Source organism: Corythoichthys intestinalis, chromosome 13 (assembly GCF_030265065.1).
Source record: "Corythoichthys intestinalis isolate RoL2023-P3 chromosome 13, ASM3026506v1, whole genome shotgun sequence".
Lineage (NCBI taxonomy): Eukaryota > Metazoa > Chordata > Actinopteri > Syngnathiformes > Syngnathidae > Corythoichthys > Corythoichthys intestinalis.
The window spans coordinates 36,598,393-36,616,868 of record NC_080407.1 but is presented as its reverse complement, the minus strand read 5'-3'; the positions used below and the strand labels follow the sequence as shown (position 1 = coordinate 36,616,868).

The 18,476-nt window shown below is 39.5% G+C and overlaps 1 protein-coding gene across 4 annotated transcripts in view; it reads right to left on the bottom strand.

The window, feature by feature from the left end:
- LOC130927781 (zinc finger protein 432-like) overlaps positions 1–13,348 on the bottom strand; it is a 122,147-nt gene extending 108,799 nt beyond the window's left edge. For all 4 annotated transcript variants that reach the window (XR_009066520.1, XM_057853793.1, XM_057853791.1 and 1 more), the window contains exon 1: positions 13,058–13,348. Coding sequence is in view for 3 of the 4 variants with exons in the window: in XM_057853793.1 (XP_057709776.1) it covers positions 13,058–13,064 (7 nt within the window). In the remaining variant the exon portion in view is untranslated. The remainder of the gene's footprint in view (positions 1–13,057) is intronic.
- Between the last annotated feature and the right edge of the window lie 5,128 nt (positions 13,349–18,476).

The following is an 18,476-nucleotide window of genomic DNA, read 5'->3' as shown; positions in this document are numbered from 1 at the left end:
CTATTGAATATGTCATCATTATCATTTTAAAAATTTAAGTGACGGGTAAAAATAGACTATGACCGGATTTTTATGACCCTGTCAGTCAAAATGACAGACAACGAAAATGTCTAGCGCAACCTCTGATATATATATATATATATATATATATATATATATGTCGTCGTTTACATAGTATTTGCCATTAATCGTCTGAAATAGCACGTCAAATACAAATTGTGTCTTTACACGCCTTATTTTTAAAAATCTCATCGGTTCTCCTATTGTTACCTTGCGCCCAAGAGAGAAAAATCCAGAGAAAGGCATTTCAATTTAATAAATGTAATTCTGGTTTAAACCTGTGAAAACGACCTTAAAGTGATCATCTACCTTAAAAACATGTAGGCTCTAATAAAACACAATTGTTCTCTTGTACTAAAATATATCGTTAGAAACAGATAAAATGTTAAATCAATGGCAATATTCTATCATATTTAGTACACATTTTAGAGGTAGGAATCTTTGGGCACCAAACGATTCAATTCCGATTCAGAGGCTCTGATTCGCTAATAAATCAATTTTTTACATTAATTCCAAGATTGTTTAAAAATTCTCTCTGGCTAAACCAAACTACTATTTTTGTATCAAGTTAAAAACAGTACCGGTAAATAAAATACTCAAGTCCCCATTCTGTTGCCTGGCACGGCAAGACTGGTTTCCCTGTATTTTTCAAACACTGAGAGAAATAGTCTGGGAACCATCCCATTAACGGCCTCTCGAGCAGGTACAAAATCAATCGACAAATCAGATTCATTTATTTGCGTGACGTGTTCTTAACGCGCAACGTCACTCTTGGGCGTCGGAAGTCGTCTCCTCAACAACACAGATGGTCAACAGGAGAGCCGAGAATATGTTCCAATCCACGGTAAAATCAGTTTTAAATTACCAAAATCACATCGACACGAGTCATTGACAACAGTCCGTCTCGCGCTAGCCATGTTGAATAAACTCCGCTCTCCTTCGGATGTTTACTTCCGCGCGCAAGTCCCTCGTCCTGCCCTCGTCGTTTTACTAACGTCACGTCTGCCCGTCGCTGATTGGTCCACTCCGCTGTCTGTTTGCTGTGGATTGCTCCGCCCTGGAAATTGTATCCGCTGAATGGTAGCCAGACTCAATAGCTGGAACAGCGGTGAGTCTGGTGTACCAGGCAACCCATTCTGTACCATCAGCTTTAAACTACAATAAACTAATTTAATGTTGTGAATCAACCATTAAAGTTGTTAAAATTGCTCCTTTTGTTCCATAATTTCCCTTCTGTCAACTTTTGACATATCAAAGTTTTAAAATTGTTTCATCATTTCAAGATTTAGGAGTTTTTTTTTTAGATAAGTTAATTAGGTTCGCTACAAAAGAGCCTTCTAGAGAAGTCTACTGCTCTAAGATGGCGGCTGTTCACTAACACCGCCGTCGTGTGTCATTTTGCATCTAGGTTTACATATATGTAGCCATCTGTGGCCATATGTTTGTAGCAACTAGCCACTGGGCGTTGTGTGTAGTGGCTGTTGGCCGCAGTAACGTATGATTGTTTTTTCATCTAGCAGCATGAGTTGAACATAATATTAACTAGAGATGTCCGATGATCGATCGGGATGCCGATCGATCGGGTCCAATCAAGTCATTTTCAAAGTATCGGAATCGGCAAAAAATTATCGGACATGCCTTTTTTTTGATATACTTATATTTTTTTAATTAAATCGTTTTCTAATTGTATTTAGCGTTACGGACATAATATGTTACACTCATCCAGAGTCTTTAGTTTAGGCTTAAGGTAGGGTTATCAGATTTATCCCGATAACGGCGGTAATTAATTTTTTTTTTTTAATGTATCAAGTTATAATATTTAACACAATTAATGGATGTGCTTCACGACCCACTCACGCATTGTCGCGTTCAATCTGTAATGGCGCCATTTTACCTGTATAGAGAGCTAAAAGGCAGCATAAAATGAGTAGAGTGAATTTTGGCAGCCTTTGGCGCCTTTTTTTTAATTGGCTAAGGCATACAATCCCTCTCCCTGCGATTGTGGCAATGTGCACAGCAATGTGGGGAAGAAAAGGTAGTAAATTGTTCTTAACACCTTATGTTATTTCCCAACGCAGAGAAGATATATCAATTGGCAGCACGACGCAGAGTCATGGTTGCAATTCCCATTGCATTTGGGCATGGCTACAGTATCATTAACTGAAAGCTCAACAAATACACTAGATGGCAGTATTTAGTCACAATATCCAAGTCACATTAATCCTTTAAGAATTACAAGTCTTTCTATCCCTGGATCCCTCTCACAGAAAGAATGTTAATAATGTAAATGCCATCTTGAGGATTTATTGTCATAATAAACAAATACAGTACTTATGCACTGTATGTTGAATGTATATATTCGTCCGAGTTTTATTAATTTTTTTCCTTAATGCATTGCCAAAATGTATATGATCGGGAAAAATTATCGGGAATGATTGTAATTGAATCGGGAGCAAAAAAAAAGCAATCGGATCGGGAAATATCTGGATCGGCAGATACTCAAACTAAAACGATTGGGATCGGGAGCAAAAAAACATGATCGGGACAACCCTAATATTTACTCTCGGTCCGTTCCTCATTGCGTCCCGAAGACCACGCTGACTTCGTTTCAGTTCCGCTTCACCTGGTATAATTCAATAATCAGAATTTGAATGTTTGTGAATCGTTCTAGAATCTTCCATGGCCGAATCACGAATAATCTAAGAATCGGAAATTTTGCACGCCTCTAACACATTTTGACCGATAGTTGGCGCCATGTTTTGCGGGCTCGCAGTGATGACGTAGAGGGGATCTTTCCAAATGTGTAAAGTATACTAGGGCTGGGCGATATGGCCTTGAGTACGTATCACGATAAATTGAGCAGATTTACCTCGATAACGATAAATGACGATAAATTCGCCCAAGGGGACTGTTATATAATTTGAAAATTTGAATCAATGCATGGAATACAAATTAACCGTTTCTCGTTAAATTTACCAGCTTTCAATTTAACAATTGCACATGCAGTCTAAACATTAAGTATTAAAAAATATCTTGTAAACAATAAGAATTCTAGTGTGAACATTTATAACACCTTGTATGACTTGAAAAATGTACATTGTAAAAATCAATATGACGACTGTGCAAACATGTCATTCTAACACAAATGACTTGCAGCTTTAACAGTACACTTCAGACAACTTATTGCTAATGGCTTCTGTGACATAATTATTCAACACAAGTGTTTATATCAAGGTTTCAGTTTTTTTTTCCAGAAATTTTTTTAATACATGCACCCCCCCCCCCACACACACACACACAGACACAACCAGATTAAAGCTGTATTGCTCTGATGCCAATGAAACATTTAAGATTTTATGATGGCAGAATAAAGCAAACACATACAGAAAAATAGCTGTGGCCATTAAACTATCATATTATATATACAGTGCTGCTCGAAAGTTTGTGAACCCCACAGCGATGGTCAGATTTTTTGTAAAAAAAACTAAAATAACCTTATTAAATGTTAAGTTATACCCAAATCCACAATACTGACATTCCAAATAATGGACTGAAACAAAAGAAATAGTTATATTGTCATTCTTTATTTAACAAAAGTGGTTGATTTAAGAAAAACTCAGATATCATGTGTGCAAAAGTATGTGAACCCCTTCAGTTAATAGGATATTGCGCCTCCTTTTGCAGAGATTACCTCAACCAAACGGTTTCTGTAGTGACTAATCAGCCTCTCACATCTACTTTGGGGGATTTTTGCCCATTCTTCCTTGCAGAACGCAGTCAGTTGAGAGAGGTTTGATGGGCGTCTGGCATGAACTGCTCGCTTCAGGTCCTGCCACAGCATTTCAATGGGATTTAGGTCAGGACTTTGACTGGGCCAGTCCAGAACACGAATCTTCTTCTTTTTCAGCCATTCCTTGGTTGTATTGCTGGAATGCTTTGGATCATTATCATGTTGCATGATCCACCTTCTGCCAAGCTTTAACTTCAAAACAGATGGCGTCAGGTTATGTTCTAGGATTTGACAATATTCCTCAGAATTCATGATTCCCTAGACTATGTGGAGTTGTCCAGGTCCTGAGGATGAAAAGCAAGCCCAGATCTTGACATTCCCACCTCCATGCTTCACTGTTGGGAGAAGGTTCTTTTGGTGGTATGCAGTGTTGACTTTTCGCCAGACATGGCGGTTTTGGTTGTGACCAAACAGTTCAATTTTGCACCTACATCAGTTGATGAAAACTCTTTTTAATTTAGTCTCGACAACACAACTGTTAAAAAAACAAAAAAAAAAATACTGAATTGATTGATTAGGAAATCAGGTTGAAATAATAGAAAATTCCAAAATGTTGAGGGGGTTCACAAACTTTTGAGCAGCACTGTATGCTTCAATGTTGGATTATACTTTATGCTGAGTGCTTTACCATCATGAAAGCTTTCAGAGAAATCACACAGATACCAAATAATGCTACATAATGATTGCTACATGAAGTCCGTGCCCAGTCCACTCATTAATTTCAGCCGTTTCGACAAAGTTAGAGCCGCTATCCGACTCCATCACGTTCATTTGTACCGTTAGCCACTAGCGTTAGCCTGTGGCTTGGTTCCCAGAAGAAAGCACTGAAAGCATCCTCTCCTGAAATCGTCAGAACCAGTGAGGACAGCGGGTGAAAGCCCGTCTGGAACCCGCCAAGAGTTCACTTAATGTCGGGTGAAAGTTTGGGGAACCTAACTTAAGCCCGACTCCATCCCGTTTACTTGTAGCGTTAGCTGCTAGCGTTAGCCTACCGGGCTTCTGTTTGTTTGGCTTCCTGAAAACCACGTGACTCCATACGTAAGCACACCATCTGCTTTCGTAAAGGGGAATGAACATAGCCAACACAGTCAAAGCGGGATGAAAAGACTATATTTTCTTGTTTTATTAAATTACCAAATTTACCGATATGGTCAAAATTACGTCGGTCATTGTGAAGAATTTCGGTAAAGGTAAATTTTCGGTTTACCGCCCTGCTCTAGCGTATACAACAATTGCGTTTTGCTGCCTAAACCCGTGAGTAAAAATGCCACGATGTGCTGCTTTTGGATGCAATTTCCAGTCAAATTGAAACAAGGGGAGTGACGTGAGTGGTCAAGGTGGAATTATTATTTTTTGTGAATAAATTTGCAGAAATGGAAGCTTCTTCCCTTTTTGGTCCCTGTATGCACGTATCCTACCTACCACACGTTACAACTGGCGCACGAACATTTTTCCTGGATCCTTAGTCAAGTAAGGGATCCGTCTATTTTGTGGATCCGACGGTCCCACCGTGGCTGCAATATTGGTTTCGGATCTGTCTATTTTCTGGATTCGACGGTCCAACAGCGGCTTTTCAGATCAGTCTATTTTGTGGATTGGATGGCCTGATCGCGGCTGCAACGTTGCCATGGGATCGGTCTAATTCCTGGATCTTCGAGTGAGTGAAAAAACGCGGATTTGGATTGCTATTGTTATCTTTTTTGTTGACTATTCTTCGTGGGAGTTTTCCCCAAATCATACCAAATAATTAAAGCACTATGGCGTGTTACAGTGATGACAGTGACTCTGACATGGACATTACTTTTATGTTGGAGTTCGTCTGGGAACACGTGTGTCTGACTGCTGAGCTCCCGAGTGATGAGTGGTCAAAGTGGAAATATTTTTTGTACATAAATGTGTATAAATGGAAGCTTCACCCCCTTTTGGTACTTTTATTCACGTATCCTACCTACCACGCGTTACAATGTACAAGACATGGATTACACCGGATTCCACGATTTGTTCCCGTTAGATGACGAATTTAATAAGGACAGTTAGCCACGTCTTCAGATTTTGGCCTGTACTGTATGTAAATCACACTAAAGCTCTGGATGCTAAAAATCTACACAATTATACTGGGATACGTTAATAGCTTACCTTCAGGAACATAAAATGGAGTTCTCAACAGCATACACTCTCCAGCTCCATTGTCACTGAGACACACTTGCCATCACCAGTTTTTCCCAACTCTTGTCTTATCAGGTAAGTATTTCGTGCTCTCATTTAGCCTTTGCTGCTTGTCTTGTGAACGACAAACAGTGCTGTCCTGCTCTTCACTTTTCCGATCTGGTTCAAATTGGAAGGGCAGAACCGATGACATGTTGGGGTAGCCAAGAGTGACACGCTGAAAGTTCGGCAACGGGCCTGGTGACATACATTCAAATCTGTATGTTTTTCGTGCATTACGTTTTTTTTCTCCGTTCGGATTTTGTCATCGTTTCGGCAACGAGACAATGTGCGTTACGATGCGTTACTACATTGGTTGAATGACGCGAGAAAAGTCAGAGACACAAAGAGAAGAGTGTTGTGACGCTGTAGCAAAGGCGATGATAGGCTAGGTAACTCCAATATTTCCTGACTGTAGCTGACAGCCTACAATCTACGCCTAGATATCAAATGCTTATAGAATTACATGCGAAATGACAGACGGCGTCGTAAATCAACAGCCGCCATTTTGAAGCAGTTGACTTCTCAGAAAGGCTCTGTTGTAGTGAACCGTCCTAGTGCTTTAAGTTCGCTAGCACTAATGTGAAGTAATTTCTTCACATGCCAAATAGGGTCACAAGTAGGGCTGCAGCTATCGAATATTTTAGTAATCGAGTAATCGACTGAAAATTCTATCGATTAATCGAGTAATCGGATAAAACAAATATATTTTTAGGTGAAGAGCAATTATAAATATACATGAGAAAACAAGACATTTCATCTAATTTTGAACCATTTTCAGTCAATCAATGTCTTTATTTTCGATGTATATTGTTGAAAACAGCCAACAATTGCATCTCAGATGGAACTAGAACTAAAAAAAAAGAAAAGAAAAAAAAGACTAATTCACTGCTTTCACTCAAAAAACTTTAGATCTTATTACAAAAAAAATTATATATATATCTTACCTAAAAATGCCGTTATGCTTGATAACACACATCACTTAAAAGTTTGGATTTTTTCCCACGTCTTTCAATTGAATTTCTCTTTGTGTCAAGCCATTTTTAAGTTCTAGTTAAGTTTTAAGTTAGTCTAAACTGCAAGTCCTGATAGGATTTTGAGTTTTTGCAGTGTTCAAAATAAATGTGTGATACAGGCTGTATTGGAGCACATTAGCACCAGTGCTACTTGGTGTTTTATCCAGCAATGACTACTGAGCTAAAATTGATAGTTAGCATGATTAAGTTTTTTTTTACACCCTTATCACTCCACAATGCTATGTTATGTTAAAGCCTGTATGTAAGACACGTTAGCCAAGCATCGACAGTGGTCATAATTAATAGAAACCTAGCCCTCCGCAGGGCTAACGTTACTTCAGAACAGTAACGTTAATCTTATTTATTAGCGCTTAGCGCTCTTTATTAGCGCTTAGCGCTGTACTGCTTTAAGATGGCGGCTGTTCACTAAAGCTGCCCAGACGCGGCCGAGTCTGTCATTTAGCATCTAGTTCAACATACATGTGATCTCTATGAGACGCATGAGACGCTACCTGTACCAACGTAGCATCGTGCGGGCTAGTATTTAGCAACGTCGGCGTCGTTTGTGGAGGCTGTCGGCTGCAGTAAGTTCCCCCCCCCCCCTTCTTCCTCTCCGCAGTGACAGCGCGTTGTCCCGCATTAAAAGTTGTCCGAGCAAAACATGATGCTTAGAGCTGTCAAAATAAACAATTACTCGAGGTGAATAAAATTACTCGGATCAGTTTTTAAACTCGAGTTACTCGAGTTGCTCGAGTACTCGTTTCAGCTCTAGTCACAAGTAGGGCTGCAGCTATCGAATATTTTAGTAATCGAGTAATCGACTGAAAATTCTATCGATTAATCGAGTAATCGGATAAAACAAATATATTTTTAGGTGAAGAGCAATTATAAATATACATGAGAAAACAAGACATTTAATCTAATCTTGAACCATTTTCAGTCAATCAATGTCTTTATTTTCGATGTATATTGTTGAAAACAGCCAACAATTGCATCTCAGATGTAACTAGAATTTTAAAAAAAAGACTAATTCACTGCTTTCACTCAAAAAACTTTTAGATCTTATTACAAAAAAAAAAACATATATATATCTTACCTAAAAATGCCGTTACGCTTGATAACACACATCACTTAGAAGTTTTCCCACGTGTTTCAATTGAATTTCTCTTTGTGTCAAGCCATTTTTAAGTTCTAGTTAAGTTTTAAGTTAGTCTAAACTGTAAGTCCTGATAGGATTTTGAGTTTTTGCAGTGTTCAAAATAGGGCTGTCCCAAACAACTAATTTTCTCCCGATTAGTCAGCCGACTATTTTTACGATTAGTCGACTAATCTAATAATTAAAAAAAATTTTTTTTTTTTTTTACTAATTTAGCAATGAAATTTTTGTTGACGCTTATCAATTCACAAAAACATATTGGAACACTTAAATTATTTATTAAAGTACAAATAAACACGTAAATAACAATAATAAATCACAAATAAACAATGAGTTCAAATGCTGATAGAATTAACTAGTGCAAAAGAATGGAATGTAAACAGATTCAGAACACGGACTTCGCCTTTCCAACATGATTCAAAACAATTCTTAAAAAAAACACCTAGCATTAATAGTATAGCATAGTACTATATATAATAGTATTATAATAATTATTCATTGCCAATCAGATTTTTCATAAAGGGTGTCATTTTAAAGGCTTAGTGTAGAATCTGAATTCTGAAGTATGTGGGATTAACTTCAGAAATCGCTATTTACATGACGAACATGACATGCTTTTATTTTAAAATGTTCACCGGAAGTACGTTCGCTAAACCACTAACTTCAGCTTTACATTCCGCAAAAAAAACAACACTTTTTGTCATTGCATGTAGTGTCAATAATAGATTTTTTTGGTCATTTTTTCGTTTGCAAATGCTGTTAACCAGCGATTTTTCATGTCTGAAGTGTCACCTTTTAACCGCAAGTTTGCTTTCACGAGACGACTGCCAAAGTTTTATAGCAGGCTAAAGTAAGTTGCCTTTTCCTCCCACTCACCGCAGTGTAACAGTGCTAACGTTACAGTGTTTAATATAGATGTGTTTTCTTATTTAGTATGTCTGAACTTTAATTCTAAAGCGTGTTGATAAGAGAAAGGAACTCGACACTCTTATGCCATCAGCACGCACGCACCAATGTATGCACGCACGCACGTGCGCAGCTATAAAAGGCAGCCATGAAAATTACCGCCCTCATTTTTATTTGCCGTGCGATAAATGGACTCATTGCATATCGTGACAGGCTTAGCATCGTCAATAAAACATGTCATTAGTTAGTTTGATGGACTTACAAACTGGGTGACGGCGCTTTGGGTGTTTATTCACGGCCGACGTGCAGCCAAGCTTGGCATTGAAGAGACAGGACACAAGAGTGTTCCCTCCTTTGTTTCTTTGAAATAAGTCAATGTTTTGGACACTCTGGTGCGCTTTTTTGGCTTTGTGCCGCTTTCCCCGCTTGCATACAGAGCGTCAAACATTCTGAACTTTCCACGCATATATTTTTTTAACCCTTCATTAACCGTCGACGGGATGTTGTGCTCGTCGACGGATTTACGTCATCGATGACGTCGACGATGTCGACTAGTCGGGACAGCTCTAGTTCAAAATAAATGTATGATACAGCCTGTATTGGAGCACATTAGGGACCAGTGCTATTTGGTGTTTCATCCAGCAATGACTACTGAGTTAAAATTGATAGTTGGCATGATTAAGTTTTTATTTTACACCCTCATCACTCCACAATGCTATGTTATGTTAAAGCATCTATGTAAGACACGTTAGCCACGCATCGACAGTGGTCATAATTAATTGAAACCTTGCCCTCCGCAGGGCTAACGTTACGTGAGCTAGTAGCGACAGTAACGTTAATCTTATTTATTAGCGCTTAGCGCTCTACTGCTTTAAGATGGCGGCTGTTTACTAACGCTGCCCAGACGTGGCCGAGTCTGTCATTTCCCATCTAGTTCAACATACATGTGATATCTATGAGACGCATCAGATGCTACCTGTACCAACGTAGCATCGTGCGGGCTAGTATTTAGCAACGTCGGCGTCGTTTGTGGCGGCTGTCGGCTGCAGTAAGTTTTTTTTTTTTCCTTCTTCGTCTCCGCACGTGACAGCGCGTTTTCCCGCATTAAATGTAGTCCGAGCAAAACGTGATGCTTAGAGCTGTCAAAATAAACGATTACTCGAGGTGAATAAAATTACTCGGATCAGTTTTTAAACTCGAGTTACTCGAGTTGCTCGAGTACTCGTTTCAGCTCTAGTCACAAGTAAAGTAATTAAACATTGTCCAACAAATAAAGCATGAAAAAATAATTTATATGTTGTATATTTGACAAAATAATCGCGTTTCCGAAGTTCGAACCTGAAAGGGGACGAACCCGGAAGTGATACGTCACACCGGGAACGCGATGGCACCTCCATAGATACGGCCGCCATACAAAGCCCTTCAAACAATGATTCAAACAGCGATATAAGCGATAGATGAAGCGCAAGGGAGGAGATCCAAGTTTTTGAAGAGTTGGAGGAAGAAGAGGAGATTGGAATTTCATGTTATTAACCAGACGCTAATCATGATGCAAACAATGTGCCTAGACTTCCTGACATGGAATGGATACAAGACCCATCGAGATTACAACATTGGTAAGATATAGGCTCCTATTATTTTCATGATTTGAAGATGCAGATATTTGCTCATAATTTTATGTTTTTGTCTATCTGATGACATTGTTAAAAAAATAATAATCAGACTTCATGTTCATTTTGGCAGATCCGGCAGCTCTCGTGCATATAAAATAATAATATAAAAACGTTGGGGGGAAAGAATACAATAACACATCTAAATGACATGCGTACACTCTACTGGTGAACTCCCGTATTACAACTAAATAAAATCCACTATATCACAGTCGCCAATGGCTTTCTCCACTTTATTGTGGCAACAATAAGAAAACAAAGTGGCGTCTAATGGCGTGCGGAAATGTAGTTTTTTCACACAAGCGAACAGATTACAAAGCACCACTTCAGTGTTGTCCCGAGACTACATTTCCCATGATTCACTTCGTGGCCTGGGCGCTCGCTGATTCGCTGCCAGACATTAAAAGCAACACTTGTCACCTGTCAGCGGCTCCCGCGAAGCGGCGAAGCACAAACTAGAAGGCTTCAAAGCGATCACTGTGAAAGAAACGGCGAACCGTACAAATGTAATGCAATGCTTGAAGCATGAAGGTGGAAATACATAATACAAATACAGATAAATAAAAAAATAAACTCACCGGCGGTGTGTGTCTCTGTGAATTACCGCCACGCCGACCCGCTTAAGTGCACATCCACACCCCTTTCCCGATTGACAGTGGATTAACCCTTTCGGACAAGATCGTAGATGACGCACAATTTAAACACGCTTAACCTCGCGAACGCAACAACAGCTACGATAGGGGATAGCCTCGGCTAACGTCGCTAGCTTATACTGTTCATTCCACAACAGTTGGCAGCTCTGCTTTGACAAAGTCATCAGTCATCTATCCAAAAATCACACTTACTTTTTGGCAAATCCTTGATCATAAGCAGACCGGTTAAGGAAGCAGGCATCTTCCAAGTGTTTGCAGCTGAGAACACTACTCGATGATGGCATGAAATTCATTCGCTTCGTGCGAACGAAAGATGTCCATTTACGTGCCCTGCTATCCTTTGGCCACTCATACAACTTTTCGTTTGAGTGAAAACAAAACATCGCCACACACCGCCGTGGCATCTTACCGAGAAGCAATGCAACAAACAATACTGTTCTATGGCGGACTTCCCTCGCACTTCCCGGTGTGACGTAATTTCCGAAGATTTCCGAAGATTGCCGAAGAAAAGCATTTTCGTTGTCAAGGGCGTTGCTATGGGTTAAACAAAGAATCTGGAAGGGTTGCGTTAAAAAAAATAATGAAAATATGCTTATAATTGTTTAGCCATTGATATTATTCAAAAACATGGTTGGCCAACCTTACTTCAAAGTTCCCCTTTAAGTAACTTTTTATCTAAAATACTCCTAAATCGGCAAAATCTTTCAATGATGAAACAGTTTTAAAACTTTCACATGTCAAAAGTAGACAGAAAGGAACAAATGCAAAAACGGTAGCAATTTTAACAACTTTAACAGTTGATTCACAACATTAAACGATTTCCAAAAATAGCAAAGGTTACTATTTAATTTTTAATGAAAAAAAAAACAAAAACAAACAAACATGAAAGGTAACACCAAATACTGTGCCAAGTAACTAATTACTCTTACCTTCAGGTAACTTAGTTCAAGACATCATAGAAATTGCCAAAAGTGCTACATACAATTATAACAAAAGTCACTGTTAAATTTGAGTAATCATGATGTAGCTAAAGATATTGATTGTTATTTGATTGCACCAGGTTATATGTTTCAATATTACCAATAAATTCATATTATTTTAAAAAGTGAGTTTTATTTTTGTTTCATATCGCACGCCATTTACCACGTTGTAAGATTAGTCATCAATTTGTAAGGGCATACGTCACTATTTGTAAGATTGCCAACGGCCTCTGGTTGACAGGTCTGTTTTCGTTTGTCTTATAGATTTTACGATGAACTACCACTTGTGACTTCAGTGACAGAAAATATTTCAGTGCACTGATGTAGTAATGTACGGGTAATAACGCCACTGTTCAGGCTAAATTTACGTTGAAGAAGTCCCCCCCCCATAAAAAAAAAAAAATGTAATCCCCCCCCCCCCCTGTAATTTCTTTCTGCAGCCAGGTCTGATTCTACATCACATTAAAATTAGTAAGAGACGATCAAAAACAGTAAAGATCAGTAAAAACCACAAATGGGGTGCTCCGTGACAGCACTAGTCATAAAATTTGTGTCTTTAAACATTCGAACTGTAATGTCCAGTATTTGCGAAACAATAGAGTTAAAAGTTAAATTACTCACCTGACATTTTGGGACTTGAGGTTTGGTTGCTCAGCGACGTGTTGATCCCAGGCGCGGTGTTTGTTCTCTTTGTTAGCGGCTAGGCTAGGCTAGGCTAAACTAAGCAGGCCTCGACGTGCACCCAAACGACTCAAAGCAGGAGCAAAATTGAATGGATTCTTGGCGTGTTCGAAGGTTTCTGCCACCTTACATTCCGCCGTGGGACCAAGGAGAGATGCAAAGTGGATTATCTTCAAAGCAGGACTCTTCCAACAAAATCGGACGGCAACTCCTCACCAAAGCCACTCACATCCTACGTCATGACGCAATGACGCATGACGCGCAGGTATTAGGCTCGAGCGTTTACGTCACAGCAGCACGGGATCATGCGAGATTTGCTACAACGCAGCCATTTCGGAAGCACGTCTGCATCACGGGACATTTAAACTTAACGGCAAATACAATTCAACTTCGAGTGCCAAAGATGGAAAAAAGTAAGGAAAACTTGCCAGTTCGATACAGAGACAAACTTGTTACCACGGCGAAGGACAGATATGTGAGCAATTTTAAGGATGTGAACAATGTTGACCCTTACGAGCAAGCCGAACACAAATGGAATAAAGATGTCGACAAGCTTCCACCACTACGCGAAATGGACATCATGCTGTATTTAGTGTTTGGTGTAAGTTACTACACTCATCAGCAATTCTGAAACTACAAATCGCTACAAAGCTACGAACAGTTTTGCCGCGGATGGGTGCAGGATCTGCACATTATGACCATAGCAAACGGCCACACCATCTTTCTAGCAAAGGTAGGCAATGTGTGTTTACATTAGTCTGTGACCACGGATGTACAAATATTTTGTTGCAGAAAATGTAGCCTGTGTACAAATTCTTTGCCACTCTCTCACGTGAAAATATTACAGCTTTTTCATTTAGCAACGACAGGAATTATGTCTTATGAAGACAATGCACATGTATGCATGCTAATTGTTTAGCTGTAGCTATAGCTAACAACAGGCCGACTTAGGGCATAAAGTTACCGAAATTTGGGTAAACAAATGAAATTAACTTACCGGAGTGGAAGATTGAAATAGAGCAAACTCTGTGTGTAACTGGAGAATCAAACGTTATGCCCTTCCTTCTGATCAAGGCCACCCATGCCATTCTTCGACGTTTGTTAAGTTCAGATATGACCTTTCCCTCGCCTTTTCTCCATGTAGGGATCTGGAAGAAACTCAATGGTGTTCCGTCGAGCTGTACATTCTCCTTTCTATTCGATCGGTTGTTGCAATTCTTTACCGCACAATAATTTCAAACCATTTTTAAAGAGCGACCTGTGTTGAAATGCCTCACTGTTTATGTTTCTCGCTTCCGAAATGGCGATAGCGGCGGAAACCTCGCGAGTGCCACGTCATACGCTCGAGCCTAATATAGGCGATACCGCTTGTTTGTTTTTTTTAAGCGTACTTTTCATGGTCCAATATGAAACAGGAATGGTCATTGAAGGTAGCTTTGCATCTAATGCAAAAGAAAACATCAGTGTTAATCTTTATCTGTCTTTGTCAGGTGACGTAACGCTTGCAAAAGCTGCAGTGCATTGTGGGTCGAATCGCCATTTTGGGTGGTCACTTATTGTAAACAACTGAACAGTGAGAATCGTCTTTACTTTCTTCTTTGATAAAATGGGACACTCGTGTTGTGTGAAAGGCTGCCATACTAAATCACACGACAAAAATGGCAGTAAAGTTGACCACGACGTAAGATTTTTTCGTTTTACCACTTGGAAAAGAGGTTATGGACAGCAGGTTGAAGATGGATGGAAGGGCATCACTTTCAACACCATATCTCCCTTCTTGCGTTTGCTCTCGGCATTTTCATAAAGGCAAGTCAGAGCTTTTTTTAAGTACTGATACTGAATATGCATTTTTTTTGCTTTCTAAAGTCGCTATTTTCTTATTGGCTAACCTTAGCTAACTAGCCTCACTTTTAAACTTCAGGCAAAGAAGGAGGTCCGTGGAAATGGGTTTATCTGTTCGTGATAAATCAGTGTTTAATTTAGTCAGTCTTCGTTTATAAAAACATTACGAGTGAATGATTTGAAAGATAAAGGTAAACAGCAAAATGCAAAGAAATATTTATCAATACGTGAGATTTTCTCATGTGATCTGAGAGATCTGATGGGATGGTAGCATGTCTGATTAAGTGGTTACGATTGGGAAATGCCATGGAAACTTCCAATCTTACCTAGCTTTCAAAATAAAACCTAACGTGATTGCAGGTGAACCAGCTTATGAAATTATGGAGACTGATCCAGACTGGGCACCATCCTTTCATCTGGGACACACATCTGTTACACCGCAAACACTGCATGCTCTGCAAGACGAAGTAGGCGTGAGCAGCTACGGAAAGAGACACTGCAAGCACCAGAGATGTGGGGGTCCAGCAGGATGCAAACATTGAAGAGCTGCAGACCAAGGAGGGACCTTCTGAGCCTGGTGAAATAAACAGTCACCAACAGAATGAGAAGGGGACACCTGATGCCGGAAAAGAAAGTGGTCAGCTACAGATTGAAGAGGGGACACATGAACCTGGAGAAGGAGGCGATTGATCACAGAGGATGAGATGCACAACACTGATCAGGATGTGACACAGACTGTGATTATTGACTGTTTTGAAATTTTCACAGAAAACCCATCAAATCTGAAAGCACGTGCCCAAATGTTTTCCATCTACAAGAACCACCACACTTTGAAGTACTTAATATGTATTACACACTAGGGAGCCATTTGTTTCTTATCAAAATGCTGGGGAGGTCGTACAAGTGACAAACATATAACCGTGAACAGTGATTTTCTTGTTACCTCGGGACATTGTCTTGGCTGACAGAGGTTTTGACATACAAGAATATGTGGGCATGTAGTGTTCGGATGTCAAACTCCTAGCATTTACAAAAGGCTTAGCTGCTAGAGATGTGGCGGAAACTAGGAAAATAGCACATTTAAGAATCCATGTTGAAAGGGTCATCGGAAATGTTTGTCTGAAGTATAAGATCTTAACAGGAACCATACCCATAAACATGATTCTTCCATGTTAAGGTGAAGAAGCTACAATGTTGGATAAGGTTGTCACTGTCTGCTTTGCCCTGACAAACCATTGCCCAACAGTAGTTTAAGACAATTAGTTTTCTTTTTGTAGTGTTTGTACAAGCAAAGTTTTTTTTATACGTTTGTAGATAACTTAAACCTGTTTAATAAAGTATGTCAGTGACAATTTTGAAGTCTTCTTGACTCTTTGCCTCTCTTAGGTACATAAAGAACTAGTGTTGGTTTCTGTTGGGTCTAAACTTACTTTTGTAATTAATTAAAGACCCAGAAAGGGAGGGAGAAGGATCAGACCAGGTACGGAGATATGTTTCCACCGGCGGACGCCAGGGGGAGAGGACTTGACAGAGCTTTGCGCTCTGCTCGCAAGTCAGTAATTCTCTCTCACTCTCTTCCTGGGGCTCGGTGCTTTTATTGAGGGCTTGTTGATGAGCAAAGTACAGTTACAACACTCGTTGTCCAACGTGGCAGGTTCGGTCGGGCAAATTCCTTATTCTAGTCAGTGATTGAACAGTCACACTTCCTGATTAAAACTTCCTGATTGAATTACCTGAGCAGGCAAGATAACATTGTTTTAAACACACATTTGTACTCATAGTACTGTAGCTTGGTGGAAAGGTACTGAGACGTTGTGTGATGAATCAATATATGTGTGTGTATCTACTCATCAGCAGGATGTGAACAATCACCTCTAAGCACATGATGATGGCTAAAACTGTATTCTTCATAATAGCTTGGGAGTGCGCGTATAATAGCTGTGGAAGAGCAAACTGGCATAATACTGTATATTTGGCACCCAAAAACAAGCTTATCTTACAGTTTCGATGATGAAAAGTACTTTTTTTTTTACTAATTACATTCAAACAATTTTGTGGAGATAAACACTGAATAGGAAGTACGATGTTTGCAAACAAAACGAGAAGTTTGACAGTTTTACTTTTTTAGATATATAATTTTTACTAAAATTCTCAATCAAAACACAGCAGCAGCACAATGGTAAACAGAAAATAGCAATACAAGGAAATATACAACGTGCATATGAAGTAAAATAAATCACACTAGTTGTAGAATAATGTGTTCGAGTAAATTTGTCCCACTTCACATGATAAGTCCTGCATTGAGAGAATTGCACATCTTTGCATGGCAATGTCAACACTGAAACAATATATTGTGCAATATACATGAATTTGCACGTCATTATGACAGTTCCTTCACCCGTTTTAGTTATGTGATGTTTAAGATGATATTCAAGGTACAATTCAAGTTCAACAATGTTCAAGTAAGAGCTGTATCATGTTTCTGAGAGGAGCAACGAGAGTGACGACTGTGTTGTCGCAGTCCTGCGGTCGAAATGCGGAGATCCTGCATCGAGCCATTCGTTAAATGTCTGTGAGCTTTGAGACGTTCATAGTTTTTCAAATGTAAGCGCTGATATCGTAAACGAGGGAGTTTGTTATATCCAGCGATGAAGTTGGAGGCAGAAATGTGGCGTCGCAGCAAGTCCTGCTCTGGTTTGTTTACATCCGCGGTACACTCAAAATGGCGCATGGGGGCGTGTCCGCTAGTTTGGGCACTTGACTGACAAAGACCGATCTATGGCGGATAACACTCAGGTGACTTGAAGTTCCGCTCTGAGACCTCCAATTTGGCCAAATTCCCAGAATTGCCCGATATGCACGTGTGATACATCGTTGGAAAGCTTAAAGTCTCAATTTTCTGGGGGGAGAAAAATTTTAAAAAGGAAGGCATTTCAGAGAAAAAAATAATAAACAGCAAAACCCTAACTGGAGGTGAGATCATGAGAGAGCAGAATGAAAGAAGGAACGACTTTAACGAAATATTACCACGTACTTACCTTGTTTCGATCCAAAAACTCCATGTAGCATGTATAACCGAATGTCAAGACACAGATGTGAATGGCCACAGCCGGATATTTGGGGGATTTAATGGGTGAAACATAGTAATATAACAACGGTTGGGATGCAGAAATCGCAGACATCAAGGAGTGGTTGAGATGTTCTTTTTCATATATTTACCCTTTTAAACTTTTTTTCTCCAATTTTTCTTTGTTTGGATTCATTATCATCTAACATCAAGAAAATGCGGCAGTAACATAAAGAATAACATTAAGTGATAGTTATGAGCATAAGCGGATTTTAAGGGGGGCCAGGCCTCTCCTGGTGGCCGAAAAGTGTCATTCCATGTAATTGACTTTTTTATATAAATATATGGCGGAAAACACTCAGGTGACTTGATGTTTCGCTCTGAGACCCCCAATTTAGCCAACTTTCAAAATTGTCCGATATGGATGTGTGATACATCATTGGAAATCTT